The following is a 20,722-nucleotide window of genomic DNA, read 5'->3' as shown; positions in this document are numbered from 1 at the left end:
TCGTCAATACCTCGCTTTTTACGCTAAAGTTTTTTTTAACTTTTAAAAGAGGTTATTATTCTAATGAAACAGCCTTTGTGATTCAGGAGTCATTCTTAAATAATTGGAACAAAAAGTCAAACTTAGGTTATTATAAGGTTATTATTAGTTAAAAAAAAATAAACTAATATACAAATTTCATTTTAGCTATTCATGTACGGTGAGCCATATTCAAAACCTGAATTACTTTAAAAATGTTCATAAATTAAATAAAAAAATTCTTTTTAACTGTAAGTAAGGAGCGACATCAAAACTTAAAAGGAACAGAAATTATTCCGTATATGAAGAGGACTGTCTCCTTCTCAACGCCTCGCTCTTTACGCTACAGTTTTTTTCCTTCTCACAACTCTTCTTTTCAAAATAATAAAAGACTTTAGCGTAAAAAACGGGGCGTTGAGGAGGAGACAGCCCCTTTCGTATGCGGAATAATACTTGCAGTTAAAAAAAAAACTTTTTTTTATATCGTTTAAAAGCTAACAATTATTTTGGTCTTAATATTGAGAATGACACATCTCTTATGCCCCCTCATTCTTAAAAACTCAAGTAATTAGAAAACTGGTAATAATACGAAGAGAGTCGTAGAATGATACGATTAATATTTTTAACTGTTTTTTTTTATTAATATTTTTAGAATGATACGATTAACATTTTTCATGCTAACTTATAGAAATCAAATTAACTGGGGTTCATGCCAAACTTCTAGCATGTTCTAAGATTCCATAGTCATCAGAAGCTTGGAAGACGCTGTTTAACAAATTTTTTTGCTACTAACTGATATTTTCTATTATTAGTGCTTAATTATCCTTCTTCCACAGTACGACATCTATTTATTTTACAGTACGAAATCTATAAATTATCATTTATTTTCAAACGAAAGTGAATGATAAATTTGCGGGCATTAAAGATAGAAAAAAAGAGGCCTGATTTTCCAGAATTTCGCGGACAGATTTCACTGCCACCTTTTCACAGTTATTCAATAGATTCACATTATTTTTAAATAGAATAAATAGAGAAAACTAGTGAGAATCAGGCGTGTATTTGTTTTTCCATCTCTATGGTTGCACACCTTTGATTGTAAGAGCAAACCACCATGTGCTTATGACTGTGCCTTCAACCCTATCCCTCTAACACCTCGGCCAACACTACATACCTTGAACGCATTAAACAAATTTAATATCCATGTTTCCAGTCCTTTCTTTCTGTAATACAGTTGCGGTAATTCAAAAAAGGGTATGTGACACATTTTTTTAATTAGGCCGGGAGCATAGTCGTCCAAAAATGGGACAAGAAAAAGGACCAAAAAAATATTTTTATTCCGATCGGCTTCAAGCTTATATCTTCAAGTCGTTGGGCCAAGGGGACTTTAGGGGTAACAAAAAAGGAGAAAAATATCGAACCTTCCAAGGCACTTAGAATCACTTTTCCTCAATCGTATTATAGAGCTTTTGAGGATATTTACCGCTTTTGATGTCAGAATTGTTTGCTGCGTCTTTGATGCCTTTGTTAACAACCTTTGTTTGCTGCGTCTTTGTTAACAACCTTTGTTGTACGAACAACTGCTTAAGAATAACAATTGCTCGTCGTCGTCGTCGTTTTTTGAATATACGTCTTTAGCACAACCCTTTCTGAGTTACCGCACAAGAAGGTGACTTAGTTTGTACCCCCTTACTAAATACAATTGATAATTTTTTTTTCTTTTAATGAAATTCTTAAAAAAAACACTAAAATTTTACCCCAAATTTCAAATTAGAAACTCTTTTGGAATAAGCTTTCTAGCTCTAATCTTTATTCAACATGGCTAATATATGTAGAAACTTTTTAGCAATTAATCTTTGACATTCAAATGCGAAAGTAAATATTTGCAGTTCTGTTAGTATTGATTTACCATATAAAAGATCATATCGGACACTAACTTTATATTTGCATCGCATTTTAATTAAAATTTCCCAAGGATTATTGGTTCAAGATTAAAAATAATCAAAAATGGCAAAGGGAAAAATCTCTATTTGCTTAGTGCCGCATTAAATTCTTTAAAAAAAAAGATAAAGGATGCTTATTTGTCATAAAAATTATCGATGGGCTGTTCTATTCCCATAAATATTACATAAAAAATAAAGTTTTTCAACTGAAAGTAAGGAGCAACATTAAAACTTAAAACGAACAGAAATTATTAAGCATATGAAGGGGTTCACCCCATCGTCAATACCTCGCTTTTTATGCTAAAGTTCGAATTTTATTCCAATTCTTTGAGAATGACCCCTGAATCACAATGACCGTTTAATTATAGCTCTTTTGAAAGTACTAAAAAAAAACTTTAGCGTAAAGAGCGAGGTATTGACGAGGGGGAGAACCCCCTCATATATAATAGTTTCTGTTCGTTTTAAGTTTTAATGTTGCTCCTTACTTTCAGTTGAAAAAGCCTAATTTTTAATTTAATGTCTGATCGTTTTTTAAATAAAGCTGGGAAATCCGGTGCCTCCTTCATGGAAAATTCTCTTCCCCCATAAAAAATTCCTCCGTGGAAAGGTCCTTCTACATAACCCCTCACCCCACCATAAAAATCCCCCCTGAAAAGTCTGTACACTTCCCAATAACCAATACTACATGTAAACAATGGATAAAGTTCATAACTTGCAGCTCCTCCCTCGGGGACTGTGGGGGATGGGGGATGAAGTAGTCCTCAAAGACATAGTCATTAAATTTTTCGACTCTGCTGAAAAAATGGCTATCTCAAAATTTTGATCCGGTGAATTTGGGGAAAAAATGAGCGTGGGAGGGGGCCTAGTTGCCCTCCTTTGGTCGCTTTAAAAGGACACTAGAACATTTAATTTCCCTTTGAATGAGCCCTCTCACGACATTCTACGACAACTGGGTCGATACGATCACCCCTGGAAAAAAAACAAAAACAAACAAATAAACACGCATCCGTGATCTTTCTTCTGACAAAAAATGCAACATTCCACATTTTTGCAGATAGGAGCTTGAAACCTCTATAGTAAGGTAATGTGATACGTTGAATCTGACGGTGTGATTTTCATTAAGATTTATGACTTTTATGGGGTGTTTCCCCCTTTTTTCGAAAATGAGGCAAATTATCACAGGCTCGTAACTTTTGGTGAGTAAGACTAAACTTGATGAAACTTATATATTTAAAACCAGCATAAAAATCCGAGTGTTTTGATGTATCTATTGGTGTTCGTTTTTTAGTGTTTCGGTTACTACTCAGCCGGGTCGCTCCTTACTTACAGTTCGTTACCACGAACTATTTGAAGATCTAAATTAAGACATAGAACATGTAAGAACATGGTACAGGTAAACATTTCTCAATAATTCTTGATATGAAGTGAAAATAATAGAATCACCAGAGACTAAAATATTCTTAATGAATAAGGCACATAGGTAGGAATTTTTTTCAGGGGAACCGAATGATTAAAAGCCAAATTTTATTTGATGATTTGAATAAAAACTACCCAGGAAATCAAAACAGCTTATGATTTCGGGGGCCCCAGGCCCCATAGCCTCCCTTGCGTTCATCCCTGTAATGAATGCGAATTTTTTTTTTAATCAAACCCCAAGTCCAGTGAGGATTCCCAAGTAACATACTTCTAAGCCACCTGTGCAGCAAGAGGAGAGGGTCCTTGGGGTATGAACCATCTATAAAAACAATTGGAGACTTTGTGAAAAGAAAATATTAGCCCCCCCCCCCCCAGAAGCGTGAATTTGACCCAGCACCCTCTGTGAAGGGATTCCCTACATATGCTTCTATAGATTCATAATGCTTACCTTTAATGGCATTTTCAGTTCGACAGCCTCAGCCTGGATGATCAAGAAATTCCAAGGAGCATGAATTTTCAGGTAATAGGTCTTACCATCAAAAGAATCCTAAAAATACAATATTTTAGCTACGAATTTCAACGCTACACCATTGATATAGAAAACCCTATTTCCAAACATCAAAATTTGACAAGAAATTTAGATTAAATTGTTTTCAGAGCTTTAAATTTAACTGTTGATTTTAATTTTTGTTTTGATACTTTTAAAGGCTTTCGATTCAATTTAAAAAAAAATGCAGTGATAATTTCAATTCAATGAATTTTGCGTGCTTTTTAAAACAATTTCTTTTATAGAAAACGTCCTTAACCTGGAATTAAATCCAAGATAGTTTGTAGTACAAATTATGAATTTACAGCATTTTATTTTCATTATAAAGTTTATAAAGTTTTATTTTTTTCTGGTTCAAAACAAACACAAAAACTTGTTTAGAAAAGAAGGCTGAGTCTACATTTTTAATCAACGTTTAAAAATATTATTGAGGAAGAATAATTAAGAGCAGCTATGATTTTGAAATAACAATAGTAAAGAAAAAAATAGATTTTTTTTTGTCACCAAAGGAAGTCTAGGTGTTCGTTTATGGATATAATTATTATTTGTCAGTAACCTATTAGATATTGTGGAGTGTGATTTACAAAGGGGTATACTTTAGAGCTCCTAAATATCTAAATATCATCTAAAAGCTCTCATACCTCCAAAAACTGGTCGCAAATCTGCTGGAAAAGGCATACACACTCCATTCCGTCATTTTTTTTTCCAAATATATATATGTTCGAGCACATCGGATAAAAAAAGATATGATAATAATAGAAATTTTGAGGAAAGACACCATATTTGAAAGTGTAGGCCCATAAAGTCTATAGCAACCAAAATAAGGTGGTGATCCATCCCTTTGAGCCTTGGAACCCTCACTACTAATTCTCATTTTTTAATGCTGATTTTGTATAGTGTCAAATTAGTAGATAGTACTCAAATTAAAAAGGCTATTTAGCCAAAATATCCGTGGTATATACCGTAGTTTTGGAATTTTTTTAGTCACGACTATCTTGATTTGAGTTCATTACAGCAGATCAGTAAAATAACATGAAATTATAGTTAAACACAGGATTTTTTTTTATGTGACACTAAGTTCAATATATATATATATATAATATATATATATATATATATATATATATATATATATATATATATATATAATATATATATATATATATATATATATATATATATATATATATAAATATATATATATATATATATATATATATATATATATATATATATATATATATATATAAATATATATACATATATATATATATATATATATATATATATATATATATATATATAAATATATATACATATATATATATATATATATATATATATATATATATATATATATATATATATATATATATATATATATATATATATATATATATATATATATATATATATATATATATATATATATATATATATATATATATATATATATATATATATATATATATATATATTGTAACCAGTTACTTTCGTGATTTGATGGAGGCAGCTGCAAATTGTAAATATAAGTTAATTGGATATTATATATTCTATTTTAATCTATTTATATTTATACGTTTTACTTAGGTTTTTTATTTATTTTTTTTTTTACGCTGAAGACGCCTTGTTATATACGGGCAAAATGTTCGTGAGATTTTTGTTGTTTCTCTTCGTTTTATTTACTGACCATCGACCCGTTTGTCATCTTTTTTTTTCTTTTCTTTGCTTTTAGCTTTAGGCTTATCAGGCAAGTAGACAAGGACTGTGCTAGCCCCCCTCCCCCATACAAGTTTTTTACTGTTTCTCAATTAGGTTCTTATATTTTCCTGTTTACTTACGATTTTTGTCTTTTTTTCAAGTTTTGACCCTTTCTCCCATTCGAAGCGAAATTTTCTGTCGGTGCCTTATTATTTATAAATTACTTCCCAGAAGAAAAACCATTTTTTGTCGCTCTGCTTTGTTACGTCAATATATTTATTTAAAGATGGGTTTTGATTATTTTTATTTGTTCCTTTACAAACACCGAAGGCCACTATTCTTTTCCCTCGAATAGCTCCATTAATGTGTTGACATAACAATCACAAGACTATAAACATACAAAAGCGAAAAGCGATAAAACTGTAAATTATGGCACCTGTCAGTTATAATGAGTGTCAATAAGATCTGCTTAGAGTCCAAAAAAATTATAAAGCCAATTTCCATTTAGTGTTTTCTGAAAATCTGCAAAAATGCGTTTTTTTAGAGACCATTGTTTCATTTCCATTGTTTTTTAGAGACTATGCGTGTTTTAGCGACTATTGAGACATTGTCTCCATTGTTTCATTTTCAGTAGTATTGCAGAAAATTCAACGTCTTTGGTTACTTTTTTCTGCCAATCCACAAAATGGAAAAGTAATATCAGTCTAGGTTTACGAGGTAACTGACATTTTATTGCTTCAGTTTTGCGGGAAATATTAAATATAGAATGACATTCAACTTCCTTTTTTTGGTATTTACCAAAGTCCCCGTTAGGTGGCAACGATGGCTGAAATTGATTATGGCTGGGTTGTTTTTACCATAGAATTAGGAAAAAATATTGAAAGGCTACTGTGTAAGAAGACCTGATTAAAAATCAAAGAAGCGAATCTCAAATACTGGGTCGATAGCCAGTTGGAAGAAGAAAAAGAAGAGCAGACAAACGAATATTTCACCCAGTGGCAGTAAGCAGTGGCGTATTTTCGTCGAAATCCTGGGGGGGGGGATTTTCCCAAATCATGTGAAAACGACAGTGAAATCTGAAAAGTGAGCCATATAGTACCATAAACGTAAAAATATACTAAAAAAACTGACCCGTTTCTGTGGATGCTTGAATTATGCAGGCTTATCCTAGTTTGGACAAAATTTTTAAAGAAAATTAATTTCAGCTGGGGAGAAAATTGGGGTCTGGCGGAGGGGGATCAAAACTAGCTTCGAGAGGAGCATTTGTCCCCAGATTCCCCCTCTTCCCCAAAGCAAATTACGCCCCTGGCCGCAAGGTGTCACTGCTGTTGATAAAGCAAAAGAATTTAAGGCATAATCATAGGCAGCGCAATCGCGCTGCCTAAGTAAAGAACGATGTTGGCACAATGTATTATTTTTTTGTTTTTTTTATACCAGGGCACTTCGTATCGAAGGAGTTATCGTGCCCTTTTTAATAGTCGAAAGTGATGGGAGGGCAACTAACCCCCCTCTCACGCCCACCTTTTCCCCAAACACATCCAATCAAAATTTTGAGACAGCCATTTTGTTCAACTTAGTTGAAAGTTCTGAAAAATTAGGTCTTTGAGGATGACAACCCTCAAGGCAAGGGTTATAAGTTATGCCCAGGGGGCATATAAGGTTTTCATAGAAAGTGTTGTCGTAGAAACTTCAAAATGGGCTCATTCGATTGGAAATTGAAATGGCTAGTGCCCTTTTTAATAGTAAAAAGTAATTGGAAGGCAACTAACACCCCTTCCAAGCCCATCATTTCCCCAAACATCCAATCAAAATTTTGAGATAGCCATTTTGTTCAATGTAGTTGAAAGTTTTGGAAATTACATCTTTGAGCAGGAAACTGCCTCACAGTCTTCAGGGCAAGGGTGAAACGTCCAAAAGGGTTCATTCAATTGGAAATTCAAAGGGCTAGTGCTCTTTTTAACATTCAAAAGTGATTGGAGGGCAACTAACCCCCTCTCACGCCCACCTTTTCCCCAAACAAATCCAATAACAATTTTGAGATAGGTATTTTATTCAGCGTAGTTGAAAGTATTGGAAATTAGGTCGTTAAGGATAAACCCCCCCCCCCGTAGCCCTCAGGGAAAAGGGTTATAAGTTATGCACTGGGGCATATAAGGTTTTTATAGAAAGCTTTGTCGTAGAAACTTCAAAAAGAGCTTATTCGATTGGACATTGAAATAGCTAGTGCCATTTTTAATAGTCGAAAGTAATTGGAGGGCAACTAATCCCCCTCTGACGCCTACCATTTCCCTCAAACAAATATAATCAAAGTTTTAAGAAAACCATTTTTTCAACGTATTTAAAAGTTCTGGAAATTAGGTCTTTGAAGATGACAAGTCCCCCACAGCAATCAGAGCAAGGGTTGTAATTTATGCCCTGGGGGCATATGAAGTTTTTTATAGAAGGAGTCGTCGTAGTAACTTCAAAAAAGGCTCATTCGATTGGAAATTTAATGGGATAGAGTCCTTTTTAACATTTAAAAACTATTGTAGAACAACTAGCTCTCCGTTCACGGTCACCAGTCTCGCTAACACATCCCATCAAAATTTTGAGATCGTCATTTTGTTAAGTGCAGTTTAAAGTTCTGGAAATTAGGTCTTTGAGGATGACAACTCCCCCCTGCCCCCCCTTAAATGCAACCCTCAGGGCAAGGATTGTAAGTTATGCCTTGGGGGCATATATGGTTTTTTATAGAAAGTTTTGTGGTAGAAACTGAAAAAGGGTTCATTTGATTGGAAATTGAAAAGGCTAGTGCTGTTTTTAATAATCGAAAGTGAATGGAGAACAACTAACGCCCCTCTCACTTCCATCATTTCCCCAGACACATTCAATCAAAGTTTTGAGATAGCCATTTCGTTCAACGTAGTTGAAAGTTCTGGAAATTTTGTGTTTGAGGATGATAAAACCCCCGAGAGCCCCCGGGGCAAAGGTTGTAAGTGATGCCCTTGGGGCATATAAGGTTTTTATAGATAGCGTTGTCGTAGACACTTCAATAGGGACTCATTCAATAAGAAATTGAGAGGGCTAGAGTCCTTTTTAATAGTCAAAAGCGATCGGAAGGCGAATGCCCCTCCCCCATATCCATCATTTACCCAAACACTTCCGATCAATATTTTGATATAGCAATTTTGTTGAACGTAGTTGAAGGGTCCGGAAATTATTTTTTTGAGTATGACAACAGTAGAAAGGCCTTATTGACTCCCGTACGAACCACGTGGTTTATGGTTTTCTCACTGAGAATGAAAAAACAGAATTTTTCTCACTTGAAAAAACATGGATTTTCTCACTTTGATGGATGTTTTCTTGGATGGTTATGGGTGTTGGTCAATTTATTTAATGTTTTTCTCGGATGTCAACATCAATTTATGTCTGTTTTATGTATGTTCGTTGTCAGTGAGAATGAAAAAACAGGAACTTTCTCACATTTATGGATGTCAACAGCAATTAAACAAACATGGCTTCTTTTTTGTTTGGCTAACCTAACCTGAGAAATTGATTTAAATACTCGGCGGGTGATTGTATTGATTCCCAACTTGGAAATTAAGAAACAAACATGGATTATTTGATCTTTATGTGAAACGAACCCAAAAACTCGATGGATAGAATTGCTAGGGGAGAAGTTAAGTAAGCACGAAGGGGGGACTCAAGAAACAAACATGTCTTCTTTGATCTGTAGGTTAATCTAACCCGAGAACTTGATTTACATACTTGCTGGGGGAATGTATTGATTTATGACAAAGGGAATTGAGAGAAATTACGGCTTCTTTAATCTTAGGTCTGAGGAATAAAAGTTCTTTAGGTCATAAAGAAAATTTAATATTCTATTTTTAAATAGTGCTTCATTGATATGTAGTGTCAGGAATCATAAATGACATCACTTGTTATCTTGGAATTATGCGGGAGTCTAAAGAGATAGAAATTCTATTTTTAAATACGGCTTCATTGAGCTTTAAGTCGGAGAGATAAATTGATATTCTAACGAAACCTTAATAGTTTAGCTAGGAACATTTATGAGATGAAGAGATTAACGTAGGAAAGGGTTTCCTAGAAATTTGAAATGTGTCAGCGCAGGGATGCCAAAAAACAAAAGGAACACACATAAATTACTTTTAGGGGATTATTTGGGCGAAACCGTTTTAGACAGGTTATGGAATTATTTCGGCGAAACAGTTAGAGACATTTTAAAAGATGATTTAAAAGATGATTTTAGAAGAGGTTTTGAGTGTGGTCGTTATAATACACAAGTTCCATTTGATCAGTGTTGTGAGGTCCCCTACCACAACCCCCAAGGGTTCTGATACCCCCACCCAACTCCCAAGGAACCCCTCGGTCCACAAAGATTCTCTGAATTATCAAAGGGTCCTCGGCGCCCCCAAGGCTCCAAAGCCACCAGTTTAATAATTTGTTAAAGCTTTATTAAATCTTTTCAGAACAAGTTATTATTTTCGGGAATTATTTCGGCGAAACAGTTAGAGACATTTTAAAAGATGATTTTTGAAGAGATTTTAGAAGAGGATTTGAGGGTGAAACTCTGAGGTCGTTATAATACACAAGTTCCATTTGAACAGTGTCGTGAGGTCCTCTACCCCAACCCCAAAGGGTTCCGATCCCCCCACCCCAAACCCCAAGGATTCGCCCGGTCCGCAAAGGTCCCCCCAACCTCCCAAAGGACCACCCCGCCCACAAGGGTCCCACAGACCCTCAAAGACTCTCACCAAGTCCCAGCTTTCGTTGATGTGTATTGTCTGAAACTTATGATTTGGGATATGTAAATTACTATTTCGGACTTTTCTGAGCTAGATTTCTTAGTCTTTCGTTGGTGTGTGTTGTCTAAAACCTATGATTTGGGATGGATGGATTGCAATTTTTGACTTTTCTGAGCTGGATTTCTTAGCCGTTCATAGGTGAGTGTTGTCTTAAACCTATGATTTGGGATGGTTAATTTGCTATTTTTGACTTTTCTGAGCTGGGTTTCTTAGCCTTTCATAGGTGTGTGTTGTCAGAAAATTATGCTTTGGGATGTGTAGTTTGGTATTTCAGGCTTTTCTGAGCTAAGGTTTCCTAGTATTTCGTAGGTGAATGTTGTCTGAAACCAATAGTTTGGGATGAGTAGTGTGCTATTTCAGGCTTTTATGAGCTAGGTTTCTTAGCCTTTCGTAAGTGTGTGTTGACTGAAACTTATGATTTGGGATATGTAATTTGCTATTTCCGACTTTTCATAACCAGATTTCTTAGTCTTTCGTAGGTGTGTGGTGTCTGAAACCTATGATTTGGAATGTGTAGTTTGCTATTTTTTTACTTTTCTGAGCTGGATTTCTTAGCCTTTCGTAGGCGTGTGTTGACTGAAACCTATGATTTGGGATGGTTAATTTGCTATTTTTGACTTTTCTGAGCTAGATTTCTTAGCCTTTCATAGGTTTGTGCTTTCAGAAAATTATGATTTAGGAGGTGTAGTTTGCTTTTGGACTTTTCAAAGCTAGGATTCTTAGTCACTCATAGGTGTTTGTTGTCTGAAACTTCGAGTTTGGGATGAGTAGTTGGCTATTTCAGACTTTTCTGAGCTAAGGTTTCTTAGTATTTCGTAGGTGAATGTTGTCTGAAACTTATGATTTGGGATATGTAAATTACTATTTCTGGGCTTTTCTGAGTTGGATTTCTTAGTCTTTCATAGGTGTGTGGTGTCTGAAACCTATGATTTGGGATGAGTGGATTGCTTTTTGGACTTTTCTGAGCTGGATTTCTGAGCCTTTCCTAGGTGTTTGTTGACTGAAACGTGTGATTTGGGATGTGTAGCTTGCTATTTTTACTTCTCTGGGCTAGGTTTCTTAGACTTTCATAGGTAAGTGTTGTAAGAAAATTATGATTTGGGAATATGTAGTTTGCTATTTCAGGCTTTTTTGAGCTAAAGTTTCCTAGTATTTCGTAGTTGAATGTTGTCTGAAACCAATAGTTTGGGATGAGTAGTTTGCTATTTTTGACTTTTCTGAGCTAGGTTTCTTAGTCTTTCGTTGGTGTGTGTTGACTGAAACCTATGATTTGGGATATGTAGTTTGCTTATTTTTGACTTTTCTGAGCTGCGATTTATTAGCCTTTCATAGGTGTGTGTTGACTGAAACCTATGATTGGGATGAGTGGTTTGCTATTTTTGTCTTTTCTGAGCTAGATTTCTTAGCCTTTCAAAGGTATGTGTTGTCAGAAAATTAAGATTTGGGATATGTAGTTTGCTATTTGGACTTTTCAGAGCTATGATTCTTAGTTCATCGTAGGTGTTTGTTGTATGAAACGTTTTGTTTGGGATAAGTATTTTGCTATTTGAGACTTTTCTAAGCTAAGGTTTCTTAGTCTTTCATAGGCGAATGTTGTCTGAAACCTATGATTTGGGATATGTAAATTACTATTTCGGGCTTTTTTAAGCTAGATTTCTTAGTCTTTCGTTGGCGTGTGATGTCTGAAACCTATGATTTGGGATGGGTGGATTGCTACTTTTGACTTTTCTGTGCTGGATTTCTTAGCCTTTCATAGGTGTTTGTTGTCTGAAACCTATAGTTTGGGATGACTAGTTTGCTATTTTTGCCTTTTCTGAGCTAGGTTTCTTAGCCGTTCATAGGTAAGTGTTGTCTGAAACCTATGATTTGGGAATATGTAAATTACTATTTCGGGCTTTTCTGAGTTGGATTTCTTAGTCGTTCATAGGTATGTGCTGTCTGAAACTTATGATTTGGGATGGGTGGGTTGCTATTTTTTTACTTTTCCGAGCTGGATTTCTTAGCCGTTCATAGGTGAGTGCTATCTGAAACTTATGATTTGGGATGGTTAATTTGCTATTTCCGGCTTTTATTAGCTAGGTTTCTTAGCCTTTCATAGGTGTGTGTTGTCAGAAAATTATGGTTTGGGATGTGTAGTTTGCTATTTGGACTTTTCAGAGCTAGGATTCTTAGTCCATCATAGGTGTTTGATGTCTGAAACCAATAGTTTGGGATGATTAGTTTGCTATTTCTGGCTTTTCGGAGCTAGTTTTCATAGCCTTTCATTAGTGTATGCTCTCTGAAAATTATGATTTGGGATATTTAAATTACAAATTCGGACCTTTCTGAGTTGGGCACTTCTAAATTTTTCCGTAGAAGATAGGAAAAGTTATACTATGATTATGATTATTTTCCATGAAGATAAAAAGTTTCACTTTAATTCTAAATTTTCTTAAATTCAATTCCGACCTTTCTCAAAGAGATGAAAAAAAATTAAAGTTCTGTTCCAAATATTTTCCCGGAAGAAGAAAAGTTCAACTTCGATTCTGAATTTTCTCAATGAAAATGAAATAAGTTGTTGATCAAATCTATTTTCCCAAAATAATATAAAAATTTCCACTTCAGTTCAGATTTTTTTCTCAAAGAGATGAAGAAATTTAAAGTTCTGTTCCAAATTTTTTCATAGAAGATAGGAAAAAGTTATACTTTGAACGTGAATATTCGAGTTCTATTCTGAATTTTACCAAAGAACACAATTCAATTCTAATTTCCCCAATAAAAAATTTAAAGTTCAATTCTAAATTTTTCGGTGGAAGATAGAAAAAGTAATACCATACGTGTGAATATTTTCCTGGAAGATAAAAAGTTCTAGTTCAATTTAAAATTTTCTCAACCAAGTGAAGAAGAATTCAAGTTCTCTTCTGAATTTTACCAAGGAACACAATTCAATTTAAATTTCACAGAGAAAATAAAAATCTACCACTTCAGTTCCTTATTTCACAAAGACATAAAGAAATTTAAAGTTCAATTCTAAATTTTTCGGTGGAAGATTGAAAAAGTAATACCATACTTGTGAAATATTTTCATGGAAGATAAGAAGTTCTAGTTCAATTTAAAATTTTCTCAACCAAGTGAAGGAAAGTTCAAGTTCTCTTCTGAATTTTCTCAATGAAAAACAAATTAGTCATTGATCATTTCTATTTTTCCAAATAATATAAAAATTTTCCACTTTAGTTCAGATCTGACTCGAAGAGATGAAAAATTTAAATATTGTTCCAAATTTTTCACTGAAGAAAAAAAGTTCAAGTTCTCTTCGGAATTTTACCAAAGAACACAATTCAATTCTAATTTCTCCAGAGAAAAAAAAAATCTTCCACTTCAGTTCTTTATTTCACAAAGACATAAAGAAATTTAAAGTTCAATTCTAAATTTCTAGGTGGGATATAGAAAAATTAATACCATACTTGTGATTATTTTCACGGAAGATAAAAAGTTCTAGTTCAATTTAAAATTTTCTCAATGAAGTGAAGAAAAGTTCAAGTTCTCTACTGAATTTTACCAAAGAAGACAATTCAATTCTAATTTCTACAGAGAAAGTAAAAATCTTCCACTTCAGTTCATTATTTCACAAAAGACATAAAGAAATTTAAAGTTTAATTCTAAATTTTTCGGTGGAAGATAGAAAAAGTAATACCATACTTGTGAATATTTTCCTGGAAGATAAAAAGTTCTAGTTCAATTTTAAAATTTCTCAACGAAGTGAAGAAAAGTTCAAGTTCTCTTTTGAACTTTACCAAAGAACACACTTCAATTCTAATTTCTCCAGAGAAAATAAAAATCTTACACTTCAGTTTTAAATTCCCCAAAGTAATAATGAAATTTAAAGTTCTATTCTAAATTTTTAGATGGAAGATAGAAAAAGTAATACTATGACTGCGATTGTTTTCCATGAAGATCAAAAGTTTCACTTTATTTATAATTTTTCTTAAATTCAGTTCTGATTTTTCTCAAAGAGATGAAAAATTTAAAGTTCTGTTCCAAATTTTTCATAGACGATAGAAAAAGTTATACATTGATTGTGAATATTCAACATGAAGATAAGGAACTCCACTTTAATTCTGAGTTTTCTCGAAAAAGTGCAAATTGTTCAAGTTCTCTTCTGAATTTTCTTAAAGAAGAGAAAAAGTTAACTCAATTCTGAATTTTACCAATGAAAATGAAAAAACCTTCCACTTCAGTTCTTAATTTCTCACAGAAATAAAAAATTTAAAGTCCAGTTCTAAATTTTTCTGTAGAAGATAGGAAAAGTTATACTATGATTGTGATTATTTTCCAGTGAAGATAAAAAGTTTCACTTTAATTCTAATTTTCTTAAGTTCACTACCGATTTTTTGCAAAGAGATGAAAAATTTAAAGTTATGTTCCAAATTTTTCATAGAAGATAGAAAAAGTTATACATTGATTTGAATATTCGACATGAAAATAAGGAGCATCACTTTAATTCTGAGTTTTCTCGAAGAAGTGCAAAATGTTCAAGTTCACTTCTGAATTTTCTTAAAGAAGTGAAAAAAGTTAGCTCAATTCTGAATTTTACCAATGCAAATGAAAAAAGCTTCCACTTCAGTTCTTAATTCCGCAAAGACATAAAAAATTCAAAGTTCTCTTGTAATTTTTCAAAGAAAATAAAAAGGCTCCACTTCAGTTCTGTTTTTTTTTTCTCAAAGAGATGAAAAATTTAAAGTTCTTTTCTAATTTTAAATTAAATTTTAGCTGCTTTGTCTTATGGATTTACCCATCAAATTTTTAAATTAGAAAATGAGTGACTCGTTCTATTATTAAAGACAATTGTTCAAACTCGTTCATCTAACCTTCAAAACAATAGGTTAGGTTAGGTATAAATAAATATTAATAAATAAATAGAAACATTTCTACATTTTTAAGTTAGGTTAGGGTAGGTTAACTTATCATGAGTGCTCATGATAAGTTAACCTAACCTTTTCCGGCGAGTATGGTTAGGTTAGTTTAGACTAGATTAAGTTAGGTTAGATTAGGTTAGGTTAGGTTAGCCTACGTACGCTTCACTTAGGTGAACCTAACCTAAGCTAACCTAAGTGAAGATATTTAAGAAAAATTATAAATAAAGTGAAACTTTTGATCTTCATGGAAAACAATCGCAGTCATAGTATTACTTTTTCTATCTTCCATCTAAAAATTTAGAATAGAACTTTAAATTTCTTTATTTCTTTGGGTTAACTTATCTTTGGGGAACTTAAAACTGAAGTGGAAGATTTTTATTTTCTCTGGAGAAATTACAATTGAAGTGTGTTCTTTGGTAAAATTCAAAAGAGAGCTTGAGCTTTTCATCACTTTGTTGAGAAAATTTTAAATTGAACTAGAACTTTTTATCTTCCGGGAAAATATTCACAAGTATGATAATACTTTTTCTATCTTCCACCGAAAAATTTAGAATTGAACTTTAAATTTCTTTATGTCTTTTGTGAAATAATGAACTGAAGTGGAAGATTTTTACTTCCTCTTTAGAAATTAGAATTGAATTGTCTTCTTTGGTAAAATTCAGTAGAGAACTTGAACTTTTCTTCACTTCATTGAGAAAATTTTAACTTGAACTAGAACTTTTTATCTTCCGTGAAAATAATCACAAGTATGGTATTAATTTTTCTATGTCCCACCGAAAAATTTAGAATTGAACTTTAAATTTCTTTATGTCTTTGTGAAATAAAGAACTGAAGTGGAAGATTTTTGTTTTCTCTGAATAAATTAGAATTGAATTGTGTTCTTTGGTAAAATTCCGAAGAGAACTTGAACTTTTTTTCTTCAGTGAAAAATTTGGAACAATATTTAAATTTTTCATCTCTTCGAGTCAGATCTGAACTAAAGTGGAAAATTTTTATATTATTTGGAAAAATAGAAATGATCAATGACTAATTTCTTTTTCATTGAGAAAATTCAGAAGAGAACTTGAACTTTCCTTCACTTCGTTGAGAAAATTTTAAATTGAACTAGAACTTTTTATCTTCCATGAAAATATTTCACAAGTATGGTATTACTTTTTCTATCTTCCACCGAAAAATTTAGAATTGAACTTTAAATTTCTTTATGTCTTTGTGAAATAAGCAACTGAAGTGGAAGATTTTTATTTTCTCTGTGAAATTTAGAATTGAATTGTGTTCTTTGGTAAAATTCAGAAGAGAACTTGAATTCTTCTTCACTTCGTTGAGAAAATTTTAAATTGAACTAGAACTTTTTATCTTCCGGGAAAATATTCACACGTATGGTATTACTTTTTCTATCTTCCACCGAAAAATTTAGAATTGAACTTTAAATTTTTTATTGGGGAAATTAGAATTGAATTGTGTTCTTTGGTAAAATTCAGAATAGAACTCGAATATTCACGTTCAAAGTATAACTTTTTCCTATCTTCTATGAAAAAATTTGGAACAGAACTTTAAATTTCTTCATCTCTTTGAGAAAAAAATCTGAACTGAAGTGGAAAAATTTATATTATTTTGGGAAAATAGATTTGATCAACAACTTATTTCATTTTCATTGAGAAAATTCAGAATCGAAGTTGAACTTTTCTTCTTCCGGGAAAATATTTGGAACAGAACTTTAATTTTTTTTTATCTCTTTGAGAAAGGTCGGAATTGAATTTAAGAAAATTTAGAATTAAAGTGAAACTTTTTATCTTCATGGAAAATAATCATAATCATAGTATAACTTTTCCTATCTTCTACGGAAAAAATTTAGAAGTGTCCAACTCAGAAAAGTCCGAAATAGTAATTTAATTATCCCAAATCATAATTTTCTGAAAGAATACACCAATGAAAGGCTTAGAAAACTAGCTCCGAAAAGCCAGAAATAGCAAACTACTCATCCCAAACTATTGGTTTCAGACAACAAACACCTATGATGGACTAAGAATCCTAGCTCTGAAAAGTCCAAATGGCAAACTACAAATCCCAAATCATAATTTTCTGACAACACACACCTATGAAAGGTTAAGAAACCTAGCTAATAAAAATCGGAAATAGAAAATTAACCATCACAAATCATAAGTTTCAGACAGCACTCACCTATGAACGACTAAGAAATGCAGCTCGGACAAGTAAAAAAATAGCCACCCACACATCCCAAATCATAGGTTTCAGACAACACATACCTATGAAAGACTAAGAAATCCAACTCAGAAAAGCCCGAAATAGTAATTTACATATTCCCAAATCATAGGTTTCAGACAACACTTACCTATGAACGGCTAAGAAACCTAGCTCAGAAAAGGCAAAAATAGCAAACTAGTCATCCCAAACTATAGGTTTCAGACAACAAACACCTATGAAAGGCTAAGAAATCCAGCTCAAAAAAGTCAAAATTAGCAATCCACCCATCCCAAATCATAGGTTTCAGACAACACACACCAACGAAAGCCTAAGAAATCTAGCTTAAAAAAGCCCGAAATAGTAATTAACACATCCCAAATCATAGGTTTCAGACACCATTCACTTATGAAAGACTAAGAAACCTTAGCTCAGAAAAGCCTGAAATAGCAAACTACTCATCACAAACAAGAAGTTTCAGACAACAAACACCTACGATGAACTAAGAATCATAGCTCTGAAAAGTTCAAATAGCAAACTACATATCCCAAATTTTAATTTTCTGACAACACATACATTTGAAAGGCTAAGAAATGTAGCTCAGAAAAGACAGGAATAGCAAACCACTCATCCCAGTCATAGGTTTCAGTCAACACACATCTATGAAAGGCTAATAAATGCAGCTCAGAAAAGACAAAAATAGCAAACTATATATCCCAAATCATAGGTTTCAGTCAACACACACCAACGAAAGACTAAGAAACCTAGCTTAGAAATGTCAAAACTGGCAAACTACTCATCCCAAACTATAGGTTTTAGACAGCAGTCACCTACGAAATACTAAGAAACCTTAGCTCAGGAAAGCCTGAAATAACAAACTACATATCCCAAATCATAATTTTCTGACAACACTTACCTATGAAAGGCTAAGAAACCTAGCCCATAGAAGTCAAAATAGCAAGCTACACATCCCAAATCACACGTTTCAGTCAACAAACACCTAGGAAAGGCTCAGAAATCCAGCTCATAAAAGTCCGAAAAGCAATCCACTCATGCCAAATCATAGGTTTCAGAAACCACACACCTATGAAAGACTAAGAAATCCAACTCAGAAAAGCCCGAAATAGTAATTTACATATCCCAAATCATAAGTTTCAGACAACATTCACCTACGAAATACTAAGACACCTTAGCTCAGAAAAGTCTGAAATAGCCAACTACTCATCCCAAACTCGAAGTTTCAGACAACAAACACCTATGAGTGACTAAGAGTCCTAGCTCTGAAAAGTCCAAAAAGCAAACTACACCTCCTAAATCATAGTTTTCTGAAAGAACACACATCTATGAAAGGCTAAGAAATCTAGCTCAGAAAAGTCGAAAATAGCAAATTAACCATCCCAAATCATAGGTTTCAGTCAACACACGCCTACGAAAGGCTAAGAAATCCAGCTCAGAAAAGTCAAAAAATAGCAACCCACACATCCCAAATCATAGGTTTCAGACACCACACACCTACGAAAGACTAAGAAATCTGGTTATAAAAAGTCGGAAATAGCAAATTACATATCCCAAATTATAAGTTTCAGTCAACACACACCTACGAAAGGCTAAGAAACCTAGCTCATAAAAGCCTTAAATAGCAAACTACTCATCCCAAACTATTGGTTTCAGACAACATTCACCTACGAAATACTAGGAAACCTTAGCTCAGAAAAGCCTGAAATAGCAAACTACACATCCCAAATCATAATTTTCTGACAACACACACCTATGAAAGGCTAAGAAACCTAGCTCAGAAAAGTCAAAAATAGCAAATTAACCATCCCAAATAATAGGTTTCAGACAACACTCACCTATGAACGGCTAAGAAATCCAGCTCTGAAAAGTCCAAAAAGCAAACCACTCATCCCAAATCATAGGTTTCAGTCAACACATCCCTACGAAAGGCTATGAAATCCAAGCCAGAAAAGTCAAAAAATAGCAATCCACACAATCCAAATCATAGGTTTCAGACAACACACACCTACGAAAGACTAAGAAATCTGGCTATGAAAAGTCAAAAAATAGCAACCCACACAGTCCAAATCATAGGTTTCAGACAACACACACCTACGAAATACTAAGAAATCTGGCTATGAAAAGCCTGAAATAGCAAACTACTCATCCCAAACTATAGGCTTCAGACAACAAACACCTATGAGGGACTAAGAATCCTAGCTCTGAAAAGTCCAAAATGCTAACTACAAATCCCAAATCATAATTTTCTGACAGCACACACATATGAAAGGATAAGAAACCTAGCTAATAAAAGCCAGAAATAGCAAATTAACCATCCCAAATCATAAGTTTCAGACAAAACACCCCTATGAACGACTAAGAAATCAAGCTCAGAAAAGTCAGAAATAGCAATCAACCCATCCCAAATCATAGGTTTCAGACAACACACACCAACGAAAGACTAAAGAAATCTAGCTTAGAAAAGCCCGAAATAGCAAAATACTCATCCCAAACTATAGGCTTCAGACAACATTCACCTACGAAATACTAGGAAACCTTAGCTCAGAAAAGCCTGAAATAGCAAACTATTCATTCTAAACTAGAAGTTTCAGACAACAAACACCTATGAGAGACTAAGAATCATAGCTCTGAAAAGTCCAGCTTGAAAACTACACGTCACAAATCATAATTTTCTGACAGCACTCATCTATGAAATGCTCAGAAATCCAGCTCCGAAAAGTCAAAAATTGCAATCCATCCATCCCAAATCATAGGTTTCAGACAACACACACCAACGAAAGACTAAAAAATCTAGCTTAGAAAAGTCCGAAATAGTAATTTACATATCCCAAATCATAAGTTTCAGACAATACACATCAACGAAAGAGGGGGCTCGGGGTGAGCCTTTGTGGGTCTGTGGGACCGTTGTGGGCCGGGTGGTCCTTGGGGTGGTGGGGGGGACCTTTGAGGCCGGGGGGGTTCCTTGGGGGTTGGGGTGGGGGGACCAGAACCCTTTTGGGTTGGGGTAGAGGACCTCACGACACTGTTCAAATGGAACTTGTGTATTATAACGACCTCAGAGTTTCATCCTCAAATCCTCTTCTAAAATCTCTTCAAAAATCATCTTTTAAAATGTCTCTAACTGTTTCGCCGAAATAATTCCCGAAAATAATAATTTGTTCTGAAAAGATATAATAAAGCCTT

The 20,722-nt window shown here is 33.5% G+C and overlaps 1 protein-coding gene across 1 annotated transcript in view; it reads right to left on the bottom strand.

The window, feature by feature from the left end:
• The window catches only part of LOC148953474 (anoctamin-3-like), a 433,736-nt gene that overhangs the window by 375,303 nt on the left and 37,711 nt on the right, over positions 1 to 20,722 (bottom strand). Inside the window, exon 3 of the mRNA XM_089087971.1 lies at positions 3,823 to 3,921. Within this exon, the coding sequence (XP_088944097.1) occupies positions 3,823 to 3,921 (99 nt within the window). The remainder of the gene's footprint in view (positions 1 to 3,822; positions 3,922 to 20,722) is intronic.

This window comes from Artemia sp. Qi Xiang Cuo, chromosome 4, assembly GCF_049724085.1.
Source record: "Artemia sp. Qi Xiang Cuo chromosome 4, ASM4972408v1, whole genome shotgun sequence".
NCBI classification, from domain to species: domain Eukaryota; kingdom Metazoa; phylum Arthropoda; class Branchiopoda; order Anostraca; family Artemiidae; genus Artemia; species Artemia sp. Qi Xiang Cuo.
This window is presented reverse-complemented; position numbering and strand designations above follow the sequence as displayed.